The 21841-nt window shown below is 45.1% G+C and overlaps 1 protein-coding gene across 1 annotated transcript in view; it reads left to right on the forward strand.

Moving 5' to 3' along the window:
• LOC127636988 (tropomyosin beta chain-like) overlaps window positions 1-21841 on the forward strand; it is a 77652-nt gene that overhangs the window by 46956 nt on the left and 8855 nt on the right. The window contains exons 4-7 of the mRNA XM_052117815.1: window positions 4168-4285; window positions 5663-5733; window positions 9452-9527; window positions 10142-10204. Of these exons, the coding sequence (XP_051973775.1) occupies window positions 4168-4285; window positions 5663-5733; window positions 9452-9527; window positions 10142-10204 (328 nt within the window). The remainder of the gene's footprint in view (window positions 1-4167; window positions 4286-5662; window positions 5734-9451; window positions 9528-10141; window positions 10205-21841) is intronic.

The following is a 21841-nucleotide window of genomic DNA, read 5'->3' on the forward strand; positions in this document are numbered from 1 at the left end:
GCTGGGGCTGAGAGCTGGGCCCGGGTTGAGGTGGAGCAGGAGCTGGTTTCTTCACAGGGGGACGCCCTCAGCAGGCAGACGGGGCAGGGCCCGTAGCGGCAGGTGTGCCGAGATGGCCTCCGTCTGCTTCTTCACCGCGGAGAACTGTTGGGCGAAGTCCTCGACGGTGTCGCCGAAAAGGCCAATCTGGGAGACAGGTGTGTCTAGGAAGCAGTTCTTGTCGGCCTCATGCATCTCGACCAGATTGAGCCAGAGATGGCGTTCCTGGACCACTAGAGTGGCCATCGCCTGTCCGAGTGACTGCGCTGTGGCCTTCGTCGCTCTCAGGGCGAGGTCGGTCGCTGAGCGCAGTTCCTGCAGCACATCAGGATCAGGTCCACCCCAGTGCATGTTTCTGAGTGCTTTGGCCTGGTGGACTTGCAGGAGGGCCATCGCATGCAGGGCGGAGGCAGCGCGTCCAGCCGCACTGTAGGCCTTCGCGTTGAGCGAGGATGTTGTCCTACAGGGCTTGGATGGGAGTACGGGGCGGCCACGCCAGGAGGTAGGGCTACCGGGGCATAGATGGTACGCAACTGCCCTATCGACCTGGGGAATCGCTCCGTATCCGTGGCGCTCTCCGCCATTGAGGGTGGCGAGAGTGGAGCGGGTGGCACCTAGACGAGCGGAGAGCGGGGCTCTCCACATAGACGTCAGCTCGTCATGCACCTCCGGGAAAAACGGGACCGGGGGATGCGTGGCCGCGAACGGCGCGCTGCCCCCAGGAACCAGTCATCCAACCGTGAAGGCTGTGGGGAGGATGGAAGGTTCCAATCCAACCCCACGCTCATGGCGGCCCGGGAAAGCATGTCAGACATCTGAGCGTTGGCCTCAGCCTGGGCCTGCTGGCCCGAAGGCGGCAGTCCAGGGGAGTCCTCGGCATCAGACATCACACTCTCCGATGCAGCGGCGAGCTCATCTGCTTCGGGCTCGGGAGGATAGACAGCCGGGCCGTGAGGCGAGCCGCTATCACCGCTGAGCGTGAGCGGGGACCAGCGAGCGTGTCGGGAACGGGAGGTTCGCGGGCGGCTACCCGGCGAAACTGCACCGCTGCCGCCCCAAATCGCCCCCAGCGCCAAACGCATCGTCCTCAATCCCGTGGGAAGAAGGAGCAATGCGGGTGCAGCTGGGGTGGCTTGCTCTCTGTTGAAAGCAAGCCGCGACCGCTAACATGGTCATGGTCATGTTCTCGCAGTGAGAACATGAGCCATCCACAAACGCCGCCTCGGTGTGATCGCGGCCCAAACACACGAGACAGCGCCTGTGGCCGTCTGAAGCGGAGAGCACTCTACCGCATCCAGGAACAACACAGGGGCGGAAGGGCATCTTGAAAAGACGGCGTCCTGAAAAGGACGTTCAACGCCGCTGTGTTTTGCTCTTTTAGAGAAATTCACTCTTTTAAGGAAATAACTCTTTTAATACACAGTATGTGTGTGTGTCTGCGCTGTCGAAGGCTCAGGGGCAACAATGCACGCCGTGCAATGCGAAGGAGAAAGCCGCTGTTGTGCGCCGTCAAGATCCAACAGCATGCAGATCGTCAGAGGAAACAGGAACGTTAGTGGTGTGTAACTCGCAGCAAACTGCAGACAGACCATCGGCTCCGAAGAAATTTTCTGAATGAACTCCCGTATTTGCGCTGCTTAAATACCCGTATGTCCGGGGGCGGGACATGCAAATACTGGCTGCCAACTCTCATTGGCCTTTTTTCATAGATCAGAGGTGGATATCGGCGCTCAAGAGAGACCCCTAGTGTCGCTTCTCCGACACAACGTGGAGAGAGCGACAGAAGGGGAACACTATATCATTATGTCTTACTTTCCAACATTCCAACATTATTGCAACAGTCAAACCCCAAACCAAAAAACTGAAAAAACTGTTAAAGGAATACATGAATAACTTTATTCTATGTTCATTGACACACCATGGCATCAAACTGTATATAATTCTCAATGTTCATCTATCAAAATCCTTTCATTAGGATCATTAGGGGCATTGGGATAAACAATGTTTCACTTTTAACTTTCTCTAAAGTAAAGTGACTGATTAATTGTTACCAGTTTCCATGCCTGATTCTGGCACAGCTGCTGCTGCTGCTCCTCAGTCTGTAGCTCATCTTTGCTACCCTCTACAAAACCATTTAATCAAATCAAAGTGTATATTTACTACAAACTAATATCACAAAACAAGTCACACATACATTTTATGCTAATGCTCATCTGTTATCCTTACTGAAAACAACACATGATAAACAAAAAAAGTACGCTACAAACGGGACTCGAACTGACCTCTCCGGCGTGAGAGACGGATGTGCAAACAAGAAGCTAACAAGTTGCGTCGATCATTTGTACACCTTTTGAGGTCAGGAGAGTGAGGTTTACACACTGCACAGCTATCTACCTGCTGGCTCTCGTTACAAGTGCAGTGTGATAAAACTAGTGTTCCTGACTTCTTTCGGGAAAATCCCCATAGCCTCATTTGCTTCATTTTTGCTGTCTTTCTTGCTAACTGCTGTTAACTCGCCAAAAGTAACGTTAGTTGATGTCAACTCCTCCCCTACCTGCTGCATATTCAACAGAGAGGAAGAAACGGAGTAGCCCATAGGCTACCGACAGCAAAGAAACATATTCTATAGGCTAGATTATTTTTAAGACTTGTGTCTATTTTACAGGCTGTATGCAGTATGTGCAAAGCCAAAGCACAATGAAATAAGGCAACTTGTGATATTGGGGGTTTACATAGGCTATTGTCCGGTTTCATATTTGTCAGTCAACATTTCAAAATACATTCGGGGCTACACTCAAAACATTCGGGGCTAAAGTCCCGCAAAATTGGCTGACGCCGCGTCTGCGAGAGCCCCGCGACAACTTTGTCATCAGATTGCTCAAGTTTTTATGAGACAGAATTATACAACAGAAGATAATCTACAAAACAAACTCCAGCCAATAAGTGGAATAAACACACAGAATGTATAGATTCATCCACATAACTGTCCCGAAGGTGTGTTCCTCCATAAAACAAGCTCCAGCCACTAGGTGGAACCAGCACAAAAGAAACAATAAAGGCACCCAGTTTCCTTGGATGGTCAAGTGAATGTTCATGAGTCATGCTCACTTGGCTGCAACGTGAGAACCACAAAAAATAATGTACTCAGTCCATTGACTTTATGACTAACATGGCTTTCTGTGGACATGTAAATATTTTGCAGCCATCCTTAGCACTTATTCTCAATTTGGCCGGGAACTTCAGTGCAAAAGCAACCTTCCATTGATTTAAGGGTTTCTAGCAATCCTTGAATCGATCACGTTTCTCTCTTGTCAAATTTGCAATGTCTGGGAACAAGAAAATGTTGTGGTTCTTCCAAGAAAGACATCCTTTAGTCCTTGTGAGGCAAGAGATGTGATGAGTAACATGAGCTCTTTATCAGATGATCTCAGAAATTTGAGATCATCACTACCTCAGCGGATCGCCGAGCTGGAACTCTGTGAGCTTGCTCGATTTCCATCTTATGGCCTGTTATGTTGAGCAGACTTGGAAAGAGCCTGTCCAGGAATTCCACCATATTCTTACCCTCTTCTCCCACCAAGGCAAATTCCTTGTATGTGTAATCATGGTATATTGGTAATAAAGCTGATTCTGATATGCCCTTTAATGTATCTTGACATCTTGTCATTACAGTGGCAACCATAGTAGATATACTGGATACTGACTACACTGTCTGAACAAACGGATCATATTTCATCACTTGTAAAATGACTGCAGACAATCAGTTTTAAAGATTGTATTTAAGGAACAAGTCAGAATTTTGTGCCGTGCAGACAGAGTAGCTTGGAATATAGAAAATACCCTCCACAATACCCTCCACACTTCAGCCATTTTCCAAACCGCATTTGCATGAAATGGATGCCCTCGGAGGGCCATCCCAAACGAAAGTAAGAATAATATTTTTTTCTAGTAGGGCCTTTCCAAAAGACATTCATACAGTGATGCCATGCTCCCTTCAGATTGCCCACATCAAGAGCTCTGTACTTCGAAATGAGTAGGGAATAGGGATGATTTTGGTTTTGATTGGACTTTGACCTCTGTGTTTGAACTCACTCAGTTTATCTAATCATGTGTTTTTTTTCCATACAGAGGAATGAAGGTGATTGAGAACAGAGCAACAAAAGATGAGGAGAAGATGGAGATCCAGGAGATGCAGCTGAAGGAGGCCAAACACATCGCTGAAGAGGCTGACCGCAAATATGAGGAGGTGTGCATGTCAAGACCATTACCTCATCATAAAAGCATCAGAAAGATTTAAATAACACTACTTATGCATTCATATCCATGCAATAACTAAAGTTCTTTTTTCAGCCATGAAATTATAGTAGAATCTATATAATTTTAAATATTTAATTAGTAATTAATTGTTTTATAATATTTACGAAAATGTCTTATTCAAGGGTTTTGGCACAAAGTGGCGCTCTGAAACGTCATGTAAATGCGAAAGTTAACGTGTTTACAGTTTTACACTTTTTGGGGAATCAATCTATGCTATTAGTAATGCCTTACTAATATTTGTCTACACATTTAGCTGGGATAAGAGAAAGATTTTGAACATCAAAATATATACACATTTAAGCAAAAGTGGAAGTGTTAGATTACTGACCTGCAGATTACACTTAATAGCCCATTTCCCACATTTACAGTCCCGGGACTTTCCCATTTGGAACTTTTTAGATGAGAACTTTTAATAGGAATTACACTTCCAAGGAGAAGTTTCCCTCTTAATAATGTGATTCAATAGCAGAAACAACATCAACGATGGAGGATGCCAGGATCAGAGATACACTTTTGTTAGGGCTGTTTTACACCAACTGTGTCTTCAGCTTACAGTCCTTACCCTGGGCATGTGAGCCACACGTTGTTGCATCCCTGAAGCTGCAGTGAGAAGAGAGATGTGGTCAGCCTATTTTAACCACACAGCACATATTGAACTCAGCGGAAAACATGTTGAAAATGCACTATAACCTATTTATTAACACAATCTTTTACAGTAAAGGCTTTTATGACTTAACAATAAATGCTGTACTGAACAACTCACCCATTGACTTCCCATTGACCAAAGATGTCTTCACGCAAATTAACCACACAGAAACAGACTCACAATACTTTACTCATGTCAATAAGGTTTAATGATGGTTACATTTATAATAGATTTCAATTACCTACCGTCGAAAAATTCATTGTAGTAATCCAGAAATCTCTTGATTTCTTTTTATAGTCACTCAGTACAAATACAATGAAAACTCAGACCATATCTGAAAAACTGCTGGTTTTGTTATGTTTGTTAAGGGAATTGGAAGATTAGAGTAATCTTCTGAGTAGCAGGCTAGCAGATACATGTTTGTATACTCTGTTGACACTTTGCATATCTCATTGCTTTGTACATCATATGTGTTTGACCAATCACAGGTTGCAGCACCTCCCACAGTCCCTGTTCTCATGTGCAAAAATTATGAAAAGTAGTAGTTCAGAGTAAAAGAACGAATTTAGTAAAATTCAAATTTATTTTTTCAACCATTTTGACAGCCCTAATAGTAATAAAGCGCTATAGTGGTTGTTATAGTTGTTTGTTTGACTGCAGGTGGCGCGTAAGCTGGTAATCCTTGAGGGTGAACTTGAGCGCTCTGAGGAGCGAGCTGAGGTGGCTGAGGCGTAAGTATAACACTTTAAATCAAGATTTATCTGAGATTGGACTTTATTGTAAAATTCCATAAAGACATCAGTAAATCTGTGTGTAAACATTGGTGTCTATAGGCAGTGGGATTTTTTTAGTGTTAAAAAAATTTAAAAAATTGCTTTTTAATTCTGTCATTTTTTTATGTATTCCTGATCACAGATTTAGCCTAGGCTACCACTGTACATGATGAAAAAACGAACAAACAAAAAAATAAGATGAATCCGCATTTGGAAAACTGCTAATTTAATTCTGTGTAGATAACAATAGGAGTGGTTGTGGAGTAGTGGGCTAAAGCACATAACTGTTAATCAGAAGGTCGCTGGTTCGATCCCCACGCCACCACCATTGTGTCCTTGAGCAAGACACTTAACTCCAGGTTGCTCTGGGGGGATTGTCCTTGTAATAAGTGCACTGTAAGTCGCTTTGGATAAAAGCATCTGCCAAATGTAACAAATGTGCCTTTTCATGAATCCAGAAATAACCTAGAATGATGCATGCCAGTGGTACCTGAAAAAACATACAAAGCTAAAGTCTGCAAACATAAATTAATGATTAACACTTTAAGTATAATAATTGCAAGAACTGATCTCTGTTAAAACTGTATTTTTCCAAAGACTTCAGCTGCTGCAAGTGATCATTTATTAGTAACAAGACTTCTCAGGCTCATTTAAAAACAGCAAGGTTTCTGGTTGTGCTTTCTCTCCCTGTTTTCCAAATGCATGCTACATCCCCTATTACCTCCCCTGACCATTACCCCCACCCCTCTTTTTTGGCCCTCTGTGGACTAGGGTTGCAACGGCATGAGATTTTCACAGTATGATAACAGTCTCAGAAAATATCACGGTTTCACGGTATATGGTATTACACAATTAGTATTATCGGTGAAAACAGAAGGGTTATTTTATTTATTTATTTATTTTTGAGCAAACACTTTATTATAATTGAAACTTGAAACCATTTATTTTATTGAAGTATGTGTACAAAAGTCTCCCTTTTGAAAATAAAATAAATAGAAAAAATAAGAAAGCTAACAGAATTATAATAACAGAATTATAAACATGATAAAAAAAATAGTATGTAACTATAACATGGTATATAACTAAAGCATGTTAGCATAGCATGTTAACTACTAAATGAAAAATAACATCAGCTGTGTGAGCTTTTAAAGTAATGTCCTATGATTATTAATAATTAATATATACTGCTCCTGTCTGTATCTTTAACTCAGTGATTCTCAACTGGTTTTTCAGGACAGATTTTACATTGGACATCAAGTGTCGACCTGCCATAGATTAAACATAACCTGTATTTAATGTATCCTGGGTCGCATTTCCTTTTATGTTGCTTAGTTTTGTTCATGGTTTTCCAGTACAAGGACATGCATCAAGTGACATTATTTTTGTTGTTGATGTCAACACAAAATCTACAGGAAGTTGTCTCTCCCCCTTTTAAAAATTTAAGAACATATTTACTTATATGAGCCCATTATTATCCTGTTTGTTACCTAATATTACATATTTACACACATATTACACAGAAGGAAAGGCTCCTCATTACCATAGTCAGTGTGCTAATCTTAAACAGTCCTAATAATAATAAATACTAGCTGAAACACATCTTGAAACTTTAACTACAATTGCCACGGTTGATATAAAATGAGGTCTAATAGAGTCTACCTTAATATTATTTCAAATGAAACTGAAACATTTTGTCAAAATATAACAGTTTCTTTTACTCATGTAAAATCCTGAAACACATTTGTAAAGGTGATGTGTGTAATTATTAATATTTTTTTACTATTTTGGTAAAGGGGCCACATCGGGCTTTACGTAGTGCATATGGGGCCACATTGTATTGCTTTTGAGATACAATGTTCTGCATTAATTTGGTTTTTGTATCTTTTAAGACCAGAAATATTTGTGTATTCAATTTTCTGAAGCGTATCTTTGACTAATGGGACTATTCTGCAATTGCCTAAAGTATTATATTGCTCTACAAAGATAGATACTTTTCTATCAGGCATTAAAAAACTGAATAAAGGCAGAGATAATAAATTTATTTTGCCATCTCTACTTCCCTGTTAATTTATTATTCAGTTTTAATAATAATAATAAAAAAAAGATAATTTATAGAACTTTTAATGTTTGTCGCAAAGCGGGCGAGTTTACTTTGCACAAATAAAAAATACATTTGCATATTCATCTCTGGCTTGCTTTTGCTTGCATGTTAATGATTACCCCTCCATGTGTCAATGATACCGAAATCTACTTTTATATTTAATTTAATCACTGAAAAGGTTTACCAGCAAAATTAGTAGCACCAAACATCACAAGCAGCCTCAAGAATGGACAGAGTAGCCCTATAACACTTTTCCTTGAGCAGAATATTGCACTACAGATCGCTAAGTTTGATCAAAGGAGAAAGCGAGACGTGCATGTTTGCCAGATTGCACAAAATAAGTATAACATTAGGCGGAATATGTCCAATTTGCACAAGTATAAATCTCAAACTGGTGGTGTTTCGTCTTTTATCTGGCAACCCTGAGCATGTTAAATGCTTGTGGAGACGCGTTAGGGCCCAATGCAAGTTAACTGAAATATCCAATGAAAAATTAAAATGCTTTTGCGATAAATGAGCCGCGGGCCGTATGTTGCCCATGTCTGCTTTAGCTGTTTGCGAGATTATCATTAAATCTGCGTCGGCAGTCCTAAATAGTCTATCACTTGTGCGGCCGCCGAAATATCTTCAATGGGAGAACCATGGCATTGTTCTTTGCCTGCTGTCCGTGCGACCCAGTCCAACTAGACCAGTTGAGAAACACTGCTTTAACTCACACACAAACTCATGTCAGACCCCCTCGCCTCGCTTCTCTGAGACATTTTCTCCACTGCGCACGCGTCGCAAGTTGATGAGTCTGAGAGGCAGACAAGGAATAAAGGAGATGCGCATGTGAGATTCTCCGTCCGGTTGCATTTTTTTCTCAATACCATAGATAAGCAAATGTACATGGTATGATAACTGTCAATTTTCAAACCATGGTATGCCGTGAAACCGGTATACCGCTGCAACCCTACTGTGGACTAACAGTCGAGTCAGGCAGCTGGAGGAGGAACTTGGGCTCATAGACCAGAATTTGAAATCCATGATGGCCGGAGAGGAAGAGGTACTGCTGAGAGAATGACATGGCTCACAAACGCTGGCTTCTTTTTACTTTTCCTCCCTCTTGGAAATCTTTTCAGCTGCAACAGGAAAAGCGAAAGTTCCCTAAACCAGAGCCTTGGGGAATGACACACTTTAATTACTGCTCTTATATAGCGAGCACCTTGGAAAAAGGACTCCTTTTTTATTCTTTGAATAAACATTTATTCGGAATGTAAAATGTTGTTACAGCCATATATGACGTGACATTTTTTATAATTTTGACCTGTGCCCATTATATGCATTATTATATGGACTTCTTTTTCAAGAGAAACAAATTTGTGATTAAAACTAAAAGGCAGGTAAAGCTCCAATGTCCTTGGAACTTTGAATGTTTATAAGATTCATTCAAAGTAATAAAGAGTTACTACTTCTGCCATTCAGTTCTGGTCTCTTTAGCTAAAACTGGCGCCTTTCCTGTTTTCTCGAAGAACTGTCACTCTCATTCTCTCCTTATTTCCCCTTTCTTTTCTCACCTCTCCTACTGTGGCACAGCAAATCTGGTGACCTTGAGGAAGAATTGAAAAATGTCACCAACAACTTGAAGTCCTTGGAGGCACAGGCTGAGAAGGTAGGAAGAGTACTTTTAGGATTTTATGGAAAATCCAAATGCTTAGACTGCCTATGTTTGTGGTTACTGTAGACACCTACAATCGAATGGTACACAATACTAAGAGCTAGCCAACAATCAAAAATGCCTTTTAAATGCTACACAATATTTGCTACACAGCCTAAATGATAGTGTGCCAAGAACGTTTAGATGGACAAATTATTTTGCTGTTCCTCATTTTAAACCAAGCTAAAAAATGTAAGCTTTGTATAAGGGGTGAAATTAATGTATAAAAATGGTTTACCAATGGATTTGATTAAAAGCCAGCTGAGGAAGAGTAAAAACAGCTTGCTCATGCTCACTGTCTCCATAGACATCTGCTACCTCTTTTGCCAAACCTATTAAATGTTTTGCTGTTTACAGAACAATGTATTTTTGTTATTGTATAGGAAGTATTTAGTTTATAAAGTTTTTTTTTTAAGTATTGAATTGTGCGTACATCTTAAGCACTGTCGCAGTAAGCACCTATTGCAGTTCAGCTCATCTTCACACTTCACACTTCATCATCATCCTTCACTTCATGAAGGATGATGTAACATGCATTTAATTTTTTAATAAAAATTTTTTTTTACCAGTACTCCACAAAAGAAGACAAATATGAAGAGGAAATCAGAGTACTCACTGACAAACTGAAAGAGGTAAGCGCTCGCTTTGGGAATAGAGTGCATAGACAAATTATAGAAATATCACACAAATAAGGGTGATTTGACTGTTGTCTACTGTCTTCTGATCTACAAAGTCATTTAGCTGATACTTTGTATCTAATGTCACACACCGTTTATTAAAACATCAGTTCTCCTGTAGTATACTGAGGTTTAGTACTTAACTTAAGTTCATGTTTAAACACTAGTGACACTAGGGGTCCCTATGGAAAACGCCACAACTACTGAACTATGTTTTATGGACTGGCGGTGAGAGACGTGCAGAGCTCTGTGTGCCTCGTAGCCAGCGCATCAGGCCATCACGTAACTACCCCCAACACACTCGTAGGCATCAAACGGTCCCCTGCACCTTAGGGACATGTCTACTGCTCAAAAAATAAGAACCGACTGAACCAGCCGCAGCCTCTTCTCTTTTTTCTCCCCAAAAGGAACTAAATCGTTTAGCTGGGGGCCAGATAAAGTCCACATCGGAGTTGTCCTTCCAAAGAGGAGGACACCGTGGAGACCACACCCCACCTGGAGAGGGGGCGGGGCTTTAGAGTGGGAATACGTCACATGGTCTCACCGAGTCCGATCGGAAGCACGTCAAGTGGAATTGTCCCATGGTAGATCCTACACGAAGGGGGAAGAGTTACTACAAACACAGTGACAGAGTACAGAGAGGCCTCTGCCCAAGGAAGACTTGGTTTACCAACGGTGAAACCCTTTTGCGTAAAATACATCACACGGGTTTATCTACGGGATAACCAATGCATGTGGAGCACCTACCCCAGTACAGGGCCTAATTATACTTTTAACACATGTATTGGTCCGGCTGCGAGTTTCTCTGAAAACTCACCAGCCACAGGGCTAAGGAGGACGGACATCCAGGGTCCACACTTTTGTGAATGCGACTGGAAAAAGGAGCACACGTCTTCACCTCAAGGGAGGGGAAAGTTGCTATATGCAAGCGGTACACCCGGCCAGCTGTCCCGAGACTTACCTGTTTGAACTTGACAACACACAAGACGAAACCAGCTCAACCCAGAGATTGTAGAACCTCGCAAAGGTATTAGGTGTTTCCCAGTCCGCTGCTCTACAAATGTCTGCTATAGAGGCATGGTTGACCAGAGCCCAGGAAGCCGCTACACCCCTGGTAGAATGGGCACGCAGCCCTGCAGGGGGCGGAACATCCTGGGTGTGATATGCCATAGTGATGGCGTCAATGACCCAGTGGGTGATCCTCTGTTTGGAGACAGCACTTCCTTTCTGCTGTCCACCAAAGCAGACAAAGAGCTGCTTGAAGCTTCTATAGCTCTGCGTGCGATCCAAGTAGATGCGCAAAGCATGCACCTGACACAGTAACGGCAAGGCTGGGTCTGCCTCCTCCTGGGGCAGCGTTTGCAGGTTCACCACCTGATCCCTGAATGGAGTCGTGGGAACCTTGGGCACGTTTGTGCTGAGGGGAGCCTCGGTCAGAGAATACCAGAGAGAGTAGTGGGAGGATTCCCGGGAAGCAAACAGGTCTACCTGCTCTTGACCGAATCAACTCCAAATCAGCTGTACCACATGAGGGTGGAGTTTCCCCTGAGCGTCACCTGCCACGACAGTGTGTCCACTGTGCTGTTGAGGTGGCCTGGGATATGAGTTCCTCGCAATGACTTGAGTCGCTGCTGTCTCAGCAGGCAAGTTGTGACATTCGACGAGAGTGTAGGCTGCCTTGGGGGTTGATGTACGCAATCATCGCCTTGTTGTCCGTCCGGACCAACACATGCTTGCCCCTGATCAATGACAATAGCCTCCGCAGGGCAAGTAATACCGCTAGCAACGTGCCCCAGCCATGCTTGGAGGCATCCAAGTGCTACCGCATCCAAGAGGGAGGCGCGGTAGCACGCAGCGGCCACTCCGGATCCACAATGGTGCTATTTTTGTTAAAAAAGCCCGACTTTTGCAACACATGGACATAGGAGCAACCGGTGTTCGTGTCTACCATCGCCAGACACTACTGAAATATAAGACTCATGCAAAAACCAAGCTGCATGATGACCTGCAGGAGGCGCTATGCGTACTCGGCTTGCTGCGGAGACCAGGCCTCCAGCCCTCGGCGTCGCCTGATGCCGGTGGCTGGGGGAGAGGACGTCGTAAGCGGTGTGCGAGAAAGCGGAAGCGCGGAAAGAGGGCGGGGGTCCATGCTAGGCTAAAAACAAACCCTAGCCGGCCGGCTCTCCCGTCTATCCTGCTCTCAAATGTTTGCTCCCTGGACAATAAACTGGACTATATCCGACTCCAGCAGGCTACGCAGCGTGAGTTTAGAGTTCCGGATGCCGCCATTCAGCTAGACGGGCTCGCCTCGTTTCGTGCCGACAGAAATACAGCTCTCTGCGGTAAGACTCGCGGTGTTGGCTTGTGTGTTTACATCAACACGGAATGGTGCAAGAACTCTATGCTAGTCTCTAGTTACTGTTCATCGCTGTTGGAGCTTGTGACTGTTAGATGCAGACCTTTTTATCTACCACGGGAATTCACCACTGTTTGCATAACCGAGTTTACATTCCCCAGCGCTAACGCTAAGGAAGCTCTCTGTGAACTGTATGGGGCTATGAGCTGAACTGCAGAACGCTCACCCCGACGGACTGTTTATTGTCGCCGGAGATTTCAACCATGCAAATCTCAAGACAGTGCTCCCTAAATTCCATCAGTATGTGGACTTTGCAACGAGAGGGCGTAACGCGCTTGATCTTGTTTACACAAACATCCCAGGCGCGTACCGGGCGGAGCCCCGCCCCCACCTCGGCTACTCAGACCACATCTCTGTTATGTTAATTCCAGCATACAGACCACTCATCAGACGCACAAAACTGCTTCAGAAGCAGGTGAAAACCTGGCCAGCAGGAGCCAGCTCTGCTCTTCAGGACTGTTTTGAGTGTACTGACTGGCACATGTTCAGGGAGGCTGCAACATATGGCGATTCTACCAACTTGGAGGAATACACAGCATCAGTGACCAGCTACATCAGCAAGTGCATTGATGATGTCACTTTCTCCAAGACCATCACCACACGCTCCAACCAGAAGCCGTGGATGACTGCGGAGGTGCGCACGCTGCTGAGGTCCCGAGACTCCGCCTTCAGAGCAGGCGATAAGGCAGCCCTAAGAACAGCTAGGGCCAAACTGTCACGGGCAATCAGAGAGGCAAAGCGCGCACACGCCCAGAGAATCCACAGTCACTTCCAGGACAGCGGTGACACGCGGTGTGCATGTGGCAGGGCATCCAGGCCATCACCAACTACAGGACAACATCAGTTGCCTGTGACAAAGATGCCTCCCTTCCAGATGTGCTGAACGACTTCTACGCTCGGTTTGAAGTGCAGAACGACGTGATGGCGAGGAAGTCCACCCCTCCTCCCAACGACCAGGTGCTCTGTCTTACCACGGCAGATGTGAGGAAAACTCTACGTAGAGTCAACCCACGGAAGGCTGCTGGACCAGACAACATTCCTGGCAGAGTGCTCAGAGGATGTGCAGACCAGCTAGCAGATGTTCTTACCGACATCTTCAACATCTCTCTGAGCAGCGCCATCGTTCCAACGTGCTTCAAGGCCACCACCATCATCCCCATGCCAAAGAAGTCTTCAGTGTCCTGCCTCAACGACTACCGTCCCGTCGCACTTACACCCATCATCATGAAGTGCTTCGAGAGGCTCGTCATGAGGCAGATTAAGACCCAGCTGCCCCCCTCACTAGACCCACTGCAGTTTGCGTATCGTTCAAACCGTTTAACGGACGATGCCATCACCACAACCCTCCATCTGGCCCTCACCCACCTAGACAATAAGGACTCATACGTTCGAATGCTGTTCATAGATTTCAGCTCAGCATTCAACACAATCATTCCCCAGCACCTGATTGGAAAGCTGAACCTGCTGGGCCTGGACCCCTCCCTCTGCAAATGGATCCTGAACTTCCTGACTGGGAGACCTCAGTCAGTCCGGATCGGGAACAGCATCTCCACCAGCACCACACTGAGCACTGGGGCCCCCCAGGGCTGTGTGCTCAGTCCACTGCTGTTCACTCTGCTGACTCACGACTGTGCAGCAATGCACAGCTCGAATCACATCATCAAGTTCGCCGATGACACGACCGTGGTGGGTCTCATCAGCAAGAACAACGAGTCAGCATACAGAGAGGAGGTGCAGCGGCTGACGAACTGGTGTAGAGCCAACAACCTGTCCCTGAATGTCGACAAAACAAAAGAGATGGTTGTTGACTTTAGGAGAGCACAAGGTGAACACACTCCGCTGAACATCGACGGCTCCTCTGTGGAGATCGTTAAAAGCACCAAATTCCTTGGTGTTCACTTGGCGGAGAACCTCACCTGGTCCCTCAACACCAGCTCTATCACCAAGAAAGCCCAGCAGCGTCTCTACTTTCTTCGAAGGCTGAGGAAAGCACATCTCCCAACCCCCATCCTCACTACATTCTATAGAGGGACTATTGAGAGCATCCTGAGCAGCTGCATCACTGCCTGGTTTGGGACTTGCACCGTTTCGGACCGCAAAGCCCTGCAGAGGATAGTGAGGACAGCTGAGAAGATCATTGGGGTCTCTCTTCCCTCCATCAAAGACATTTACAAAAAACACTGTATCCACAAAGCAACCAGCATTGTGGACGACCCCACACACCCCTCACACAAACTCTTTACCCTCCTCCCGTCTGGCAAGAGGTACCGAAGCATTCGGGCCCTCACGGCCAGACTGTGTAACAGCTTCTTCCCCAAGCCATCAGACTCCTCAATACTCAGAGACTGGTTTGACACACACACGTGTCCTGAGTTGCACTTTAATTACTGTCACTTTATAACTGTCTGCTACCTCAATAACTGCTATGTGCATAGAACATTATCTCATAGTATGTTATGTTTACATTTTAGAAACTGTCATCTTTTTGCACTACTGAGTACTGGTCGGCGCTGCACTGTCTATTGTCCTGTTCATTGTCATTAATTTGTTGTACTGTCCTGTACTTTTTGCACATGTTTGCACGTGCACTTTATATAGGTATATGTAGTTTTTTTTTTTTTTTTTTTATATATATAGGTATTTTATTTCGTTGTGTTGTCTCATGTGGTCCTGTGTTGGTCCTTTGTTGTTTTTATGTAGCACCATGGTCCTGGAGGAACGTTGTCTCATTTTGCTGTGTACTGTACTAACTGTATATGGTTGAAACGACAATAAAAACCACTTGACTTGACTTGATCCATCAAAACCATGACATGCCTGCAGACCTGGCCTAGGGGACCTCCTGCCCATAGGAATGTGGGTATATAGGACCAAGGGCTGTACAGATGGCAGCAGAGCTGCGTGATGATCACGTGGTGCGTGCCATGGCTTTAAAACCCCTCCTTCATCTCGACTGGGGGAACAGCCTCTATAAGGCTTTCTCAACTTTCACCGCAGTGAAGCGATCGGTGTTGAACCTGGGTGGGCGCCTGGCGAACTGAATCGTATAGCCGAGTTGGACAGTCCTGATCAGTCACAGCGACGGGTTGGAGACCACAAGCCATGCCCACAAGCTCCGCATGAGGGGGCCCAAGGGAACAATCATGACAGACGTACCGGCGGGCAGGGCCTCGCGATGGGGTGAAGCCTGAGGTGACACTTTTGGCTGGGCCAAGTCCAGGGACATCAAAGCACTTGCCTGGCTCCTTGGGACCACTCCCAGAAAAGCCTGGAATGGGAGAGGAAGAATTTGGGGCAGGCTTTGGATGAGACTGCGTTACCTCTGCAGGGGGATGCCCTTGGCAAGGAGCAGAGAGATCTTGAGCTGCACCGGGGCCCTGGACAGTAGCCTCGGACAACCCCACCAGGTGGCGGCGCTCTGCGGGCAGCCCGACACTCGTAGCTGCCAAGGCAAGCATGGCCACCAATTCCGCGTCAGCCTGTGACTGGGCTACCGCACCCGAGGGTGAGAGTCCAGCCGAGTCTTAAGCGCCAGACATAATGAGCCCGCTTTCCGAAGCTGCAATTGATATCTTATCCTCTTTGTGATCCCGAATGAGACCGCAAACCTGCCCTGAGACAAGCATACGAGCGTGCTGGGGAATGTGAGGTCCGTGGGAGGTTTCCCGGTGGAGATGCTGCCATTGAAGTCCCCAGATTGCCCCCAGTGCTTACCGACACCAACTCATACCCGTAGGTAGAAGGACAGAGCCAGGGAGCCGCTGGGGTGGCTTTACCTCTGACAATGGAAAGCCACGACCGCAATGTAGCCATGGTCAAACTCTTGCAATGAGGGTATGATCCATCCACGAACGGCGTCTCCGCGTGGGTAGCACACAAGCACGTGAGACAGCGATCGTGGCAGTCAGAAGTGGAGAGAAAGCGACCGCAACCCGGAATAACACACAAACAAATAGGTATCTTGAAAAAGACGCTTTCGTAAGTGCCACTCTTTTAGTAGGAATATTCTCTTTTAGAGAATATTAGAGAAAATATACTCAATTTTTTTTTTTTTTTTTAAATTTTGAAAAATACTCTTTTCACTGCTGAAGCGCCCAGGGGTGTTTCTCTGCACAACACCAGTGTGAGAGGGGGAGAACCGCTGTAATGCACCGTAGAAACCAACAGCTCGTAAGCACAAGAGATGAATGGCTGGCAGAGTAATTCATCTCTGAAATACAACCACTCGGCTCCGAAGAAGTCTGAAAAAGTGGTTGCATTCCTGCTCCTTATAATCCCGTCTTCTTCTTCGAGTCGTTGCAATCTCAGATGTCGTTCTGCCAATATCTAGCGCAGATCACAGCTGATGTAGTGGGTTCAGCCAGGTCCTGGGCGCTGCACTGAGGGGCGTTTTCACACTCCAGTAGATGGGGCATTGTCTGTACTGCTCCGCAGCTACATGTGTCGTCTGTCTGGTGGTTCCATGTTTTCATAAGTGCTTTGCACCTGCTATATACCCGTATGTCCAGAGGAGTGGCATACAAATTCCACTCTGCAATTTTCATTGGCCTTTTCTCAAAGATCAGAGATGTCTGGGGCTCCCAGGAGTGACCCCTAGTGTCACTACATCGACACAATGCCGAGTAAGTGACCGAAGGCGAACAGCACATTCATAAGAAGTTAGTAGTGGTGGTATGCTCCTTTTATAGCCTACGCATCGAAAATGTGTGAAAATGATTCTAGTCAGAATTTGACATAAGAATCAATCAATAGTCCAATCAATTGAGAGAGAAAAAACTGCAGATGCTGGCTATGTTAGCATATGGCTAATAAATCCACTGCTTTAACTGATCTCTAACTTTTTTATCTGAAGCAAACGCTGTTAAAGCACATTTAATGCTAATTAAATAAAAGGAAACAATCAACTTTATATACCTGAGATCCACCTGCATGCCTGTGCTCAGCCATGATTTTTATTTTATTTTATTTTTTTTTATTGCATAACAAGAACAATATACAATATACACATACAGAGGATCACATCATATTAGTATCTATTACATTCACAATAGCATCAAAGAAACAATAGACAGTAAGAAAAAAAATAAAAATTAAAAATAACTATACAGGGGAAACATTACAAAAAGTTCCAAAAAGAAAGGGATTCAAAAATTCTATACATCCGTTTCGCTTTTTTATTTCTTGCATCTTTTAGGGCTTCAATATAATGTTTAAGCTCAATTTTTAATAATATAATTTTAGGTTTATTATTGGTCCATTTCTGTTTGTGAATATGGTATTTTCCATACATAATTATTAAGTTAATCACCAAATTTTGCTCCAAACTCTTATTTTTGTATAACAAAAAAATATCTTTACCAGAAAGACGAATCTTTAATTTTGTGAATTTAAATATCAGATATTCAACATCAATCCAAAACAATTGTGTAAATACACAATCAAAGAATAAATGTTTTATTGATTCTTCTTCTGTGTTACAAAAGATGCAAGTTGTCTCCATGTCTCTAAAAAATCTTGAGACTACTTGTCTCACTGGCGAAATCAAGTGAATAATCTTATATGTAACTTCTTTAACTTTATTAGTAAGACAGTATTTACTGGGTAAACTCCAGACCTCTTTCCATTCAATTTGATTATACATTGAGTTCCAAAAAGGTTTGCATTTAGGCAATAATGTAATTCTACATAATTCCCTAATATAAAAGTTATTAAATTTTTTATCTATAATTTTCACACCATCAATACTTAACTGATTGGTAGTATATATGGAGATAGACTCAGAAGATACATTGCCTGCTAAAAGTTGAATAAGGCCACTAGGAATGGCATCAATACTACTGCAAACTCTTTAGCAGTTACAGGGATCTTATAATAGTTCAGGAATTCACAGTAATTAAAAAGATGTCCATTATTCTTAAATAACTGTCTGACCAAAATAATATCATTATTGTACCAGTTTCTGTAAAATAAAGATTTATTTTTAAACGTAATATATTTATTGTTCCAAATCAAAGATTTGTGTGGAGAAAAGTTATGCTTATAAATGTTATCCATAATAAAAAAAACCTGTTTATGAAAAGAAGAAAGCTTTATCGGAACCTTATTTACGTCACCCCCCAGCTTATCAAAAATGTACTCGGGGATGATATTCCAAATTTTGCCTTTAGAGTTCAAGTAGTTCTTTATCCACTTATTCTTAAATACGCAATTCGCAGTCTTAAAGTCAAGTACATTTAGACCACCATCCTCAATTGTATTGCATAAAACAGTTTTTTTTAAATATTGTGGTCTGTTCTTCCAAATGAAATTGAACAAAATAATATCCACCTCTTTTATAACTGCTTGTGGAACATCTAATGCAAGAGCTGTATACACCAAGCGTGACAATCTTTCAGTTTTGGATAATAATAGTCTTCCTTTTAAGGAAAGATCTCTCATTAACCATGAGTTTAATTTTTGTTTAATTTTCCTAATAATTGGTGTAAAATTCAAATTATTTCTCTCTTTTTGATCTTTATAGATCTTAATACCTAAATAATCTACTATCTCCTTTACTGGAATACCAAATATGTTATTATGATTACATGTTTTCAAAGGGAATAAAGCACATTTTTTTAATGTTTAAACACAAACCAGATACAGAAGAGAAAATATTAAGGCACTCAATAGCTTTTTTAATTGAAAGCATTTTAACTCTTTCTCCAAAATACTAATACTATGAAATGTATCTCTTTTAATATGTACGGCCATGGTTTGTGCTACAAGTAAGAAAAGAAACGGTGAAATGGGACAGCCTTGTCTTATACCTCTACTGATTTTAAACCTGGATGATGTTCCATAATGATAACTTAACTGAGCTGTTACAGTCATTGTACAGTGTTTGAATAGCTTTTTTAAAGTATACTCCAAAACCGAAATAATCTAAGGTCTCCAACATAAAGTTATGATCGATAGTATCAAACGCTTTAAAAAAATCAACAAATAAAAAAAAACTATTATCTGTAATTGTCACGAACCCCTTTCCTCTGCCCCATCTCAGCTTCCTCACACACGCACACTATCTCCCGTCTCGCACACAGGCACTCCGCGAGCGTGCTCGCTTCCCGCTCCCTCGCTCCGCCCCCCTGAGCGCAAACGCTCTTTTTCCTCCATCGGGCTTCCACGCCCGGTTTTGCTTTTACGAGCTCTCGCTCAGTAACGATCTCCCCTCTGGCGCACTCGGCTCTTCAGCCTGAACATTATGACCACCTTGCACTCACGCGCTTTCTATCCCCACATATTAGTTTCACCTGCACTCGTCTCGTCACCTGTCATTGTTCACACCTGCACTCGCCCCTATATAACTCACTAGTCTTTCGTTTGTTTAGGGTTGGTTATTGTATTTAGATTCCCGTGTTTTGACCCTCGCTAGTCGCGTCTAGTTTTGACTTCCCCACTCTTGATTACCCTCGTAGCTTGCCAACTCCCTATTCCTCTCGTTTCCCTGTCTTTCGCTCCCGCTTATCCCGTCTTGTCTTGTCCATAGTTGTTAACTGTTTTCCCCACTTCGACCCCCGCTATCGTTCACCTCCCTCACTAGATCTGCCCCCTTGTTCATCTCTTTGATTCCCCGGCTCTTGACCCTACGCTTCCCACGACTACTCTTCATTGGATTTGCCCCCTTGTTTGTACTTTTGTCTGGACTGCCTTTTATTAATAAAGCAGTTTTCTTCCAACATTGTGACTGTCTCATCTTGTGTGGGTGCGTTCGCTACAGAATAACCAACCTCACCGTTGACAGTCACAATGCCCCGCGCTAAGGAGTCGCGCAGCTCAGTAGAGCGGAGAAGCACGTCACATTCGGCGCGCGGAGCTACAGTGTGGAGAGAGGACCACGCGCTCACGGCCCGGGGCAGCAGGTATGCACAATGTCTGATTTATGTCACCCTGTTTCACCTGTGTCTGCCCCGAGCCCGTTTATGCATCCAGTGCATTTCTGAGCGCCGTGCACTCTTCGGGCGCTTTCCTAGAGTTTTCCGATCAAGGCAGTGGTGGTGTAACGCATAACCCCGCCCTTATCATTATGGAGCCAGCGGCTCGACTCGTGGGTTTGCGCCAGGGGAGCCAATCCTTGGAGGCTTATATTAAGGAGTTTTGTGTCCTGGCTTACCAGGTGAATTTTAATGAGGTGGCTCTAAAGACCATTTTTCAATGTGGACTGAATGAGCCAACCTCATCATTAATGCCTGGTGGACGCTGCTCTCTCAACCTGGCTCAGTTTATTGACCTCGCCCTACTGTACGCTGGTTCCTCGTTTACTGTGGGGGAGGCAGAAACTGAACCAGCGTTCCCTACCACGGCCTCCGTCTTGAAGCCTGTCACGGCCCTAGTCCCCAAGCCTGTCACGGCCCTAGTCCCCAAGCCTGTCACGGCCTGCTAGTCACGCCCATGCCTGTCACGGCCAGCGAGCCAGCGCCCATGCCCGCCACGCCAGCGAGCCAGCACCCATGCCCGCCACGCCAGCGAGCCAGCGCCCATGCCCGCCACGGCCACCGAGCCAGCGCCCATGCCCGCCACGGCCAGCGAGCCAGCGCCCATGCCCGCCACGGCCAGCGAGCCAGCGCCCATGCCCGCCACGGCCGGCGAGCCAGCGCCCATGCCCGCCACGGTCAGCGAGCCAGCGCCTGTAGCCTCGACCGTCCCCTTGGCCACGTCCCCTGTTGGCCGAAGACGTAAGAGAAGGAAGAGGGCCCCTTCTCCCCAGTCTCGTCTTGTGCTCAAGACCGCAGAGGGTCCCTCAGAGTCTTCCACGGCTCTGCAGACCTCTGCTCCGCCCTCAGAGTCTTCCACGGCTCTGCAGACCTCTGCTCCGCCCTCAGAGTCTTCCACGGCTCTGCAGACCTCTGCTCCGCCCTCAGAGTCTTCCACGGCTCTGCAGACCTCTGCTCCGCCCTCAGAGTCTCCCACGGCTCTGCTGGGTTCTGCTCCGCCCTCAGAGTCTCCCACGGCTCTGCCGGGTTCTGCTCGCCCCTCTGAGCCCTCCCGGGCTCCGCCTCACGAGTCTCCAAGGGCCCCTCACGAGCCTCCTAGGGCTCCTCCTCACGAGCCTCCCAGAGCTCTACCCCTCAAGTCCCTCAGGGCTCCACCCTTCAAGCCTCTCACGGCTTCGCCTCTCGAGTCTCTCAAGGCTCCATCCC

The sequence above is a fragment of the Xyrauchen texanus genome, chromosome 44, assembly GCF_025860055.1.
Source record: "Xyrauchen texanus isolate HMW12.3.18 chromosome 44, RBS_HiC_50CHRs, whole genome shotgun sequence".
Classification (NCBI taxonomy): domain Eukaryota; kingdom Metazoa; phylum Chordata; class Actinopteri; order Cypriniformes; family Catostomidae; genus Xyrauchen; species Xyrauchen texanus.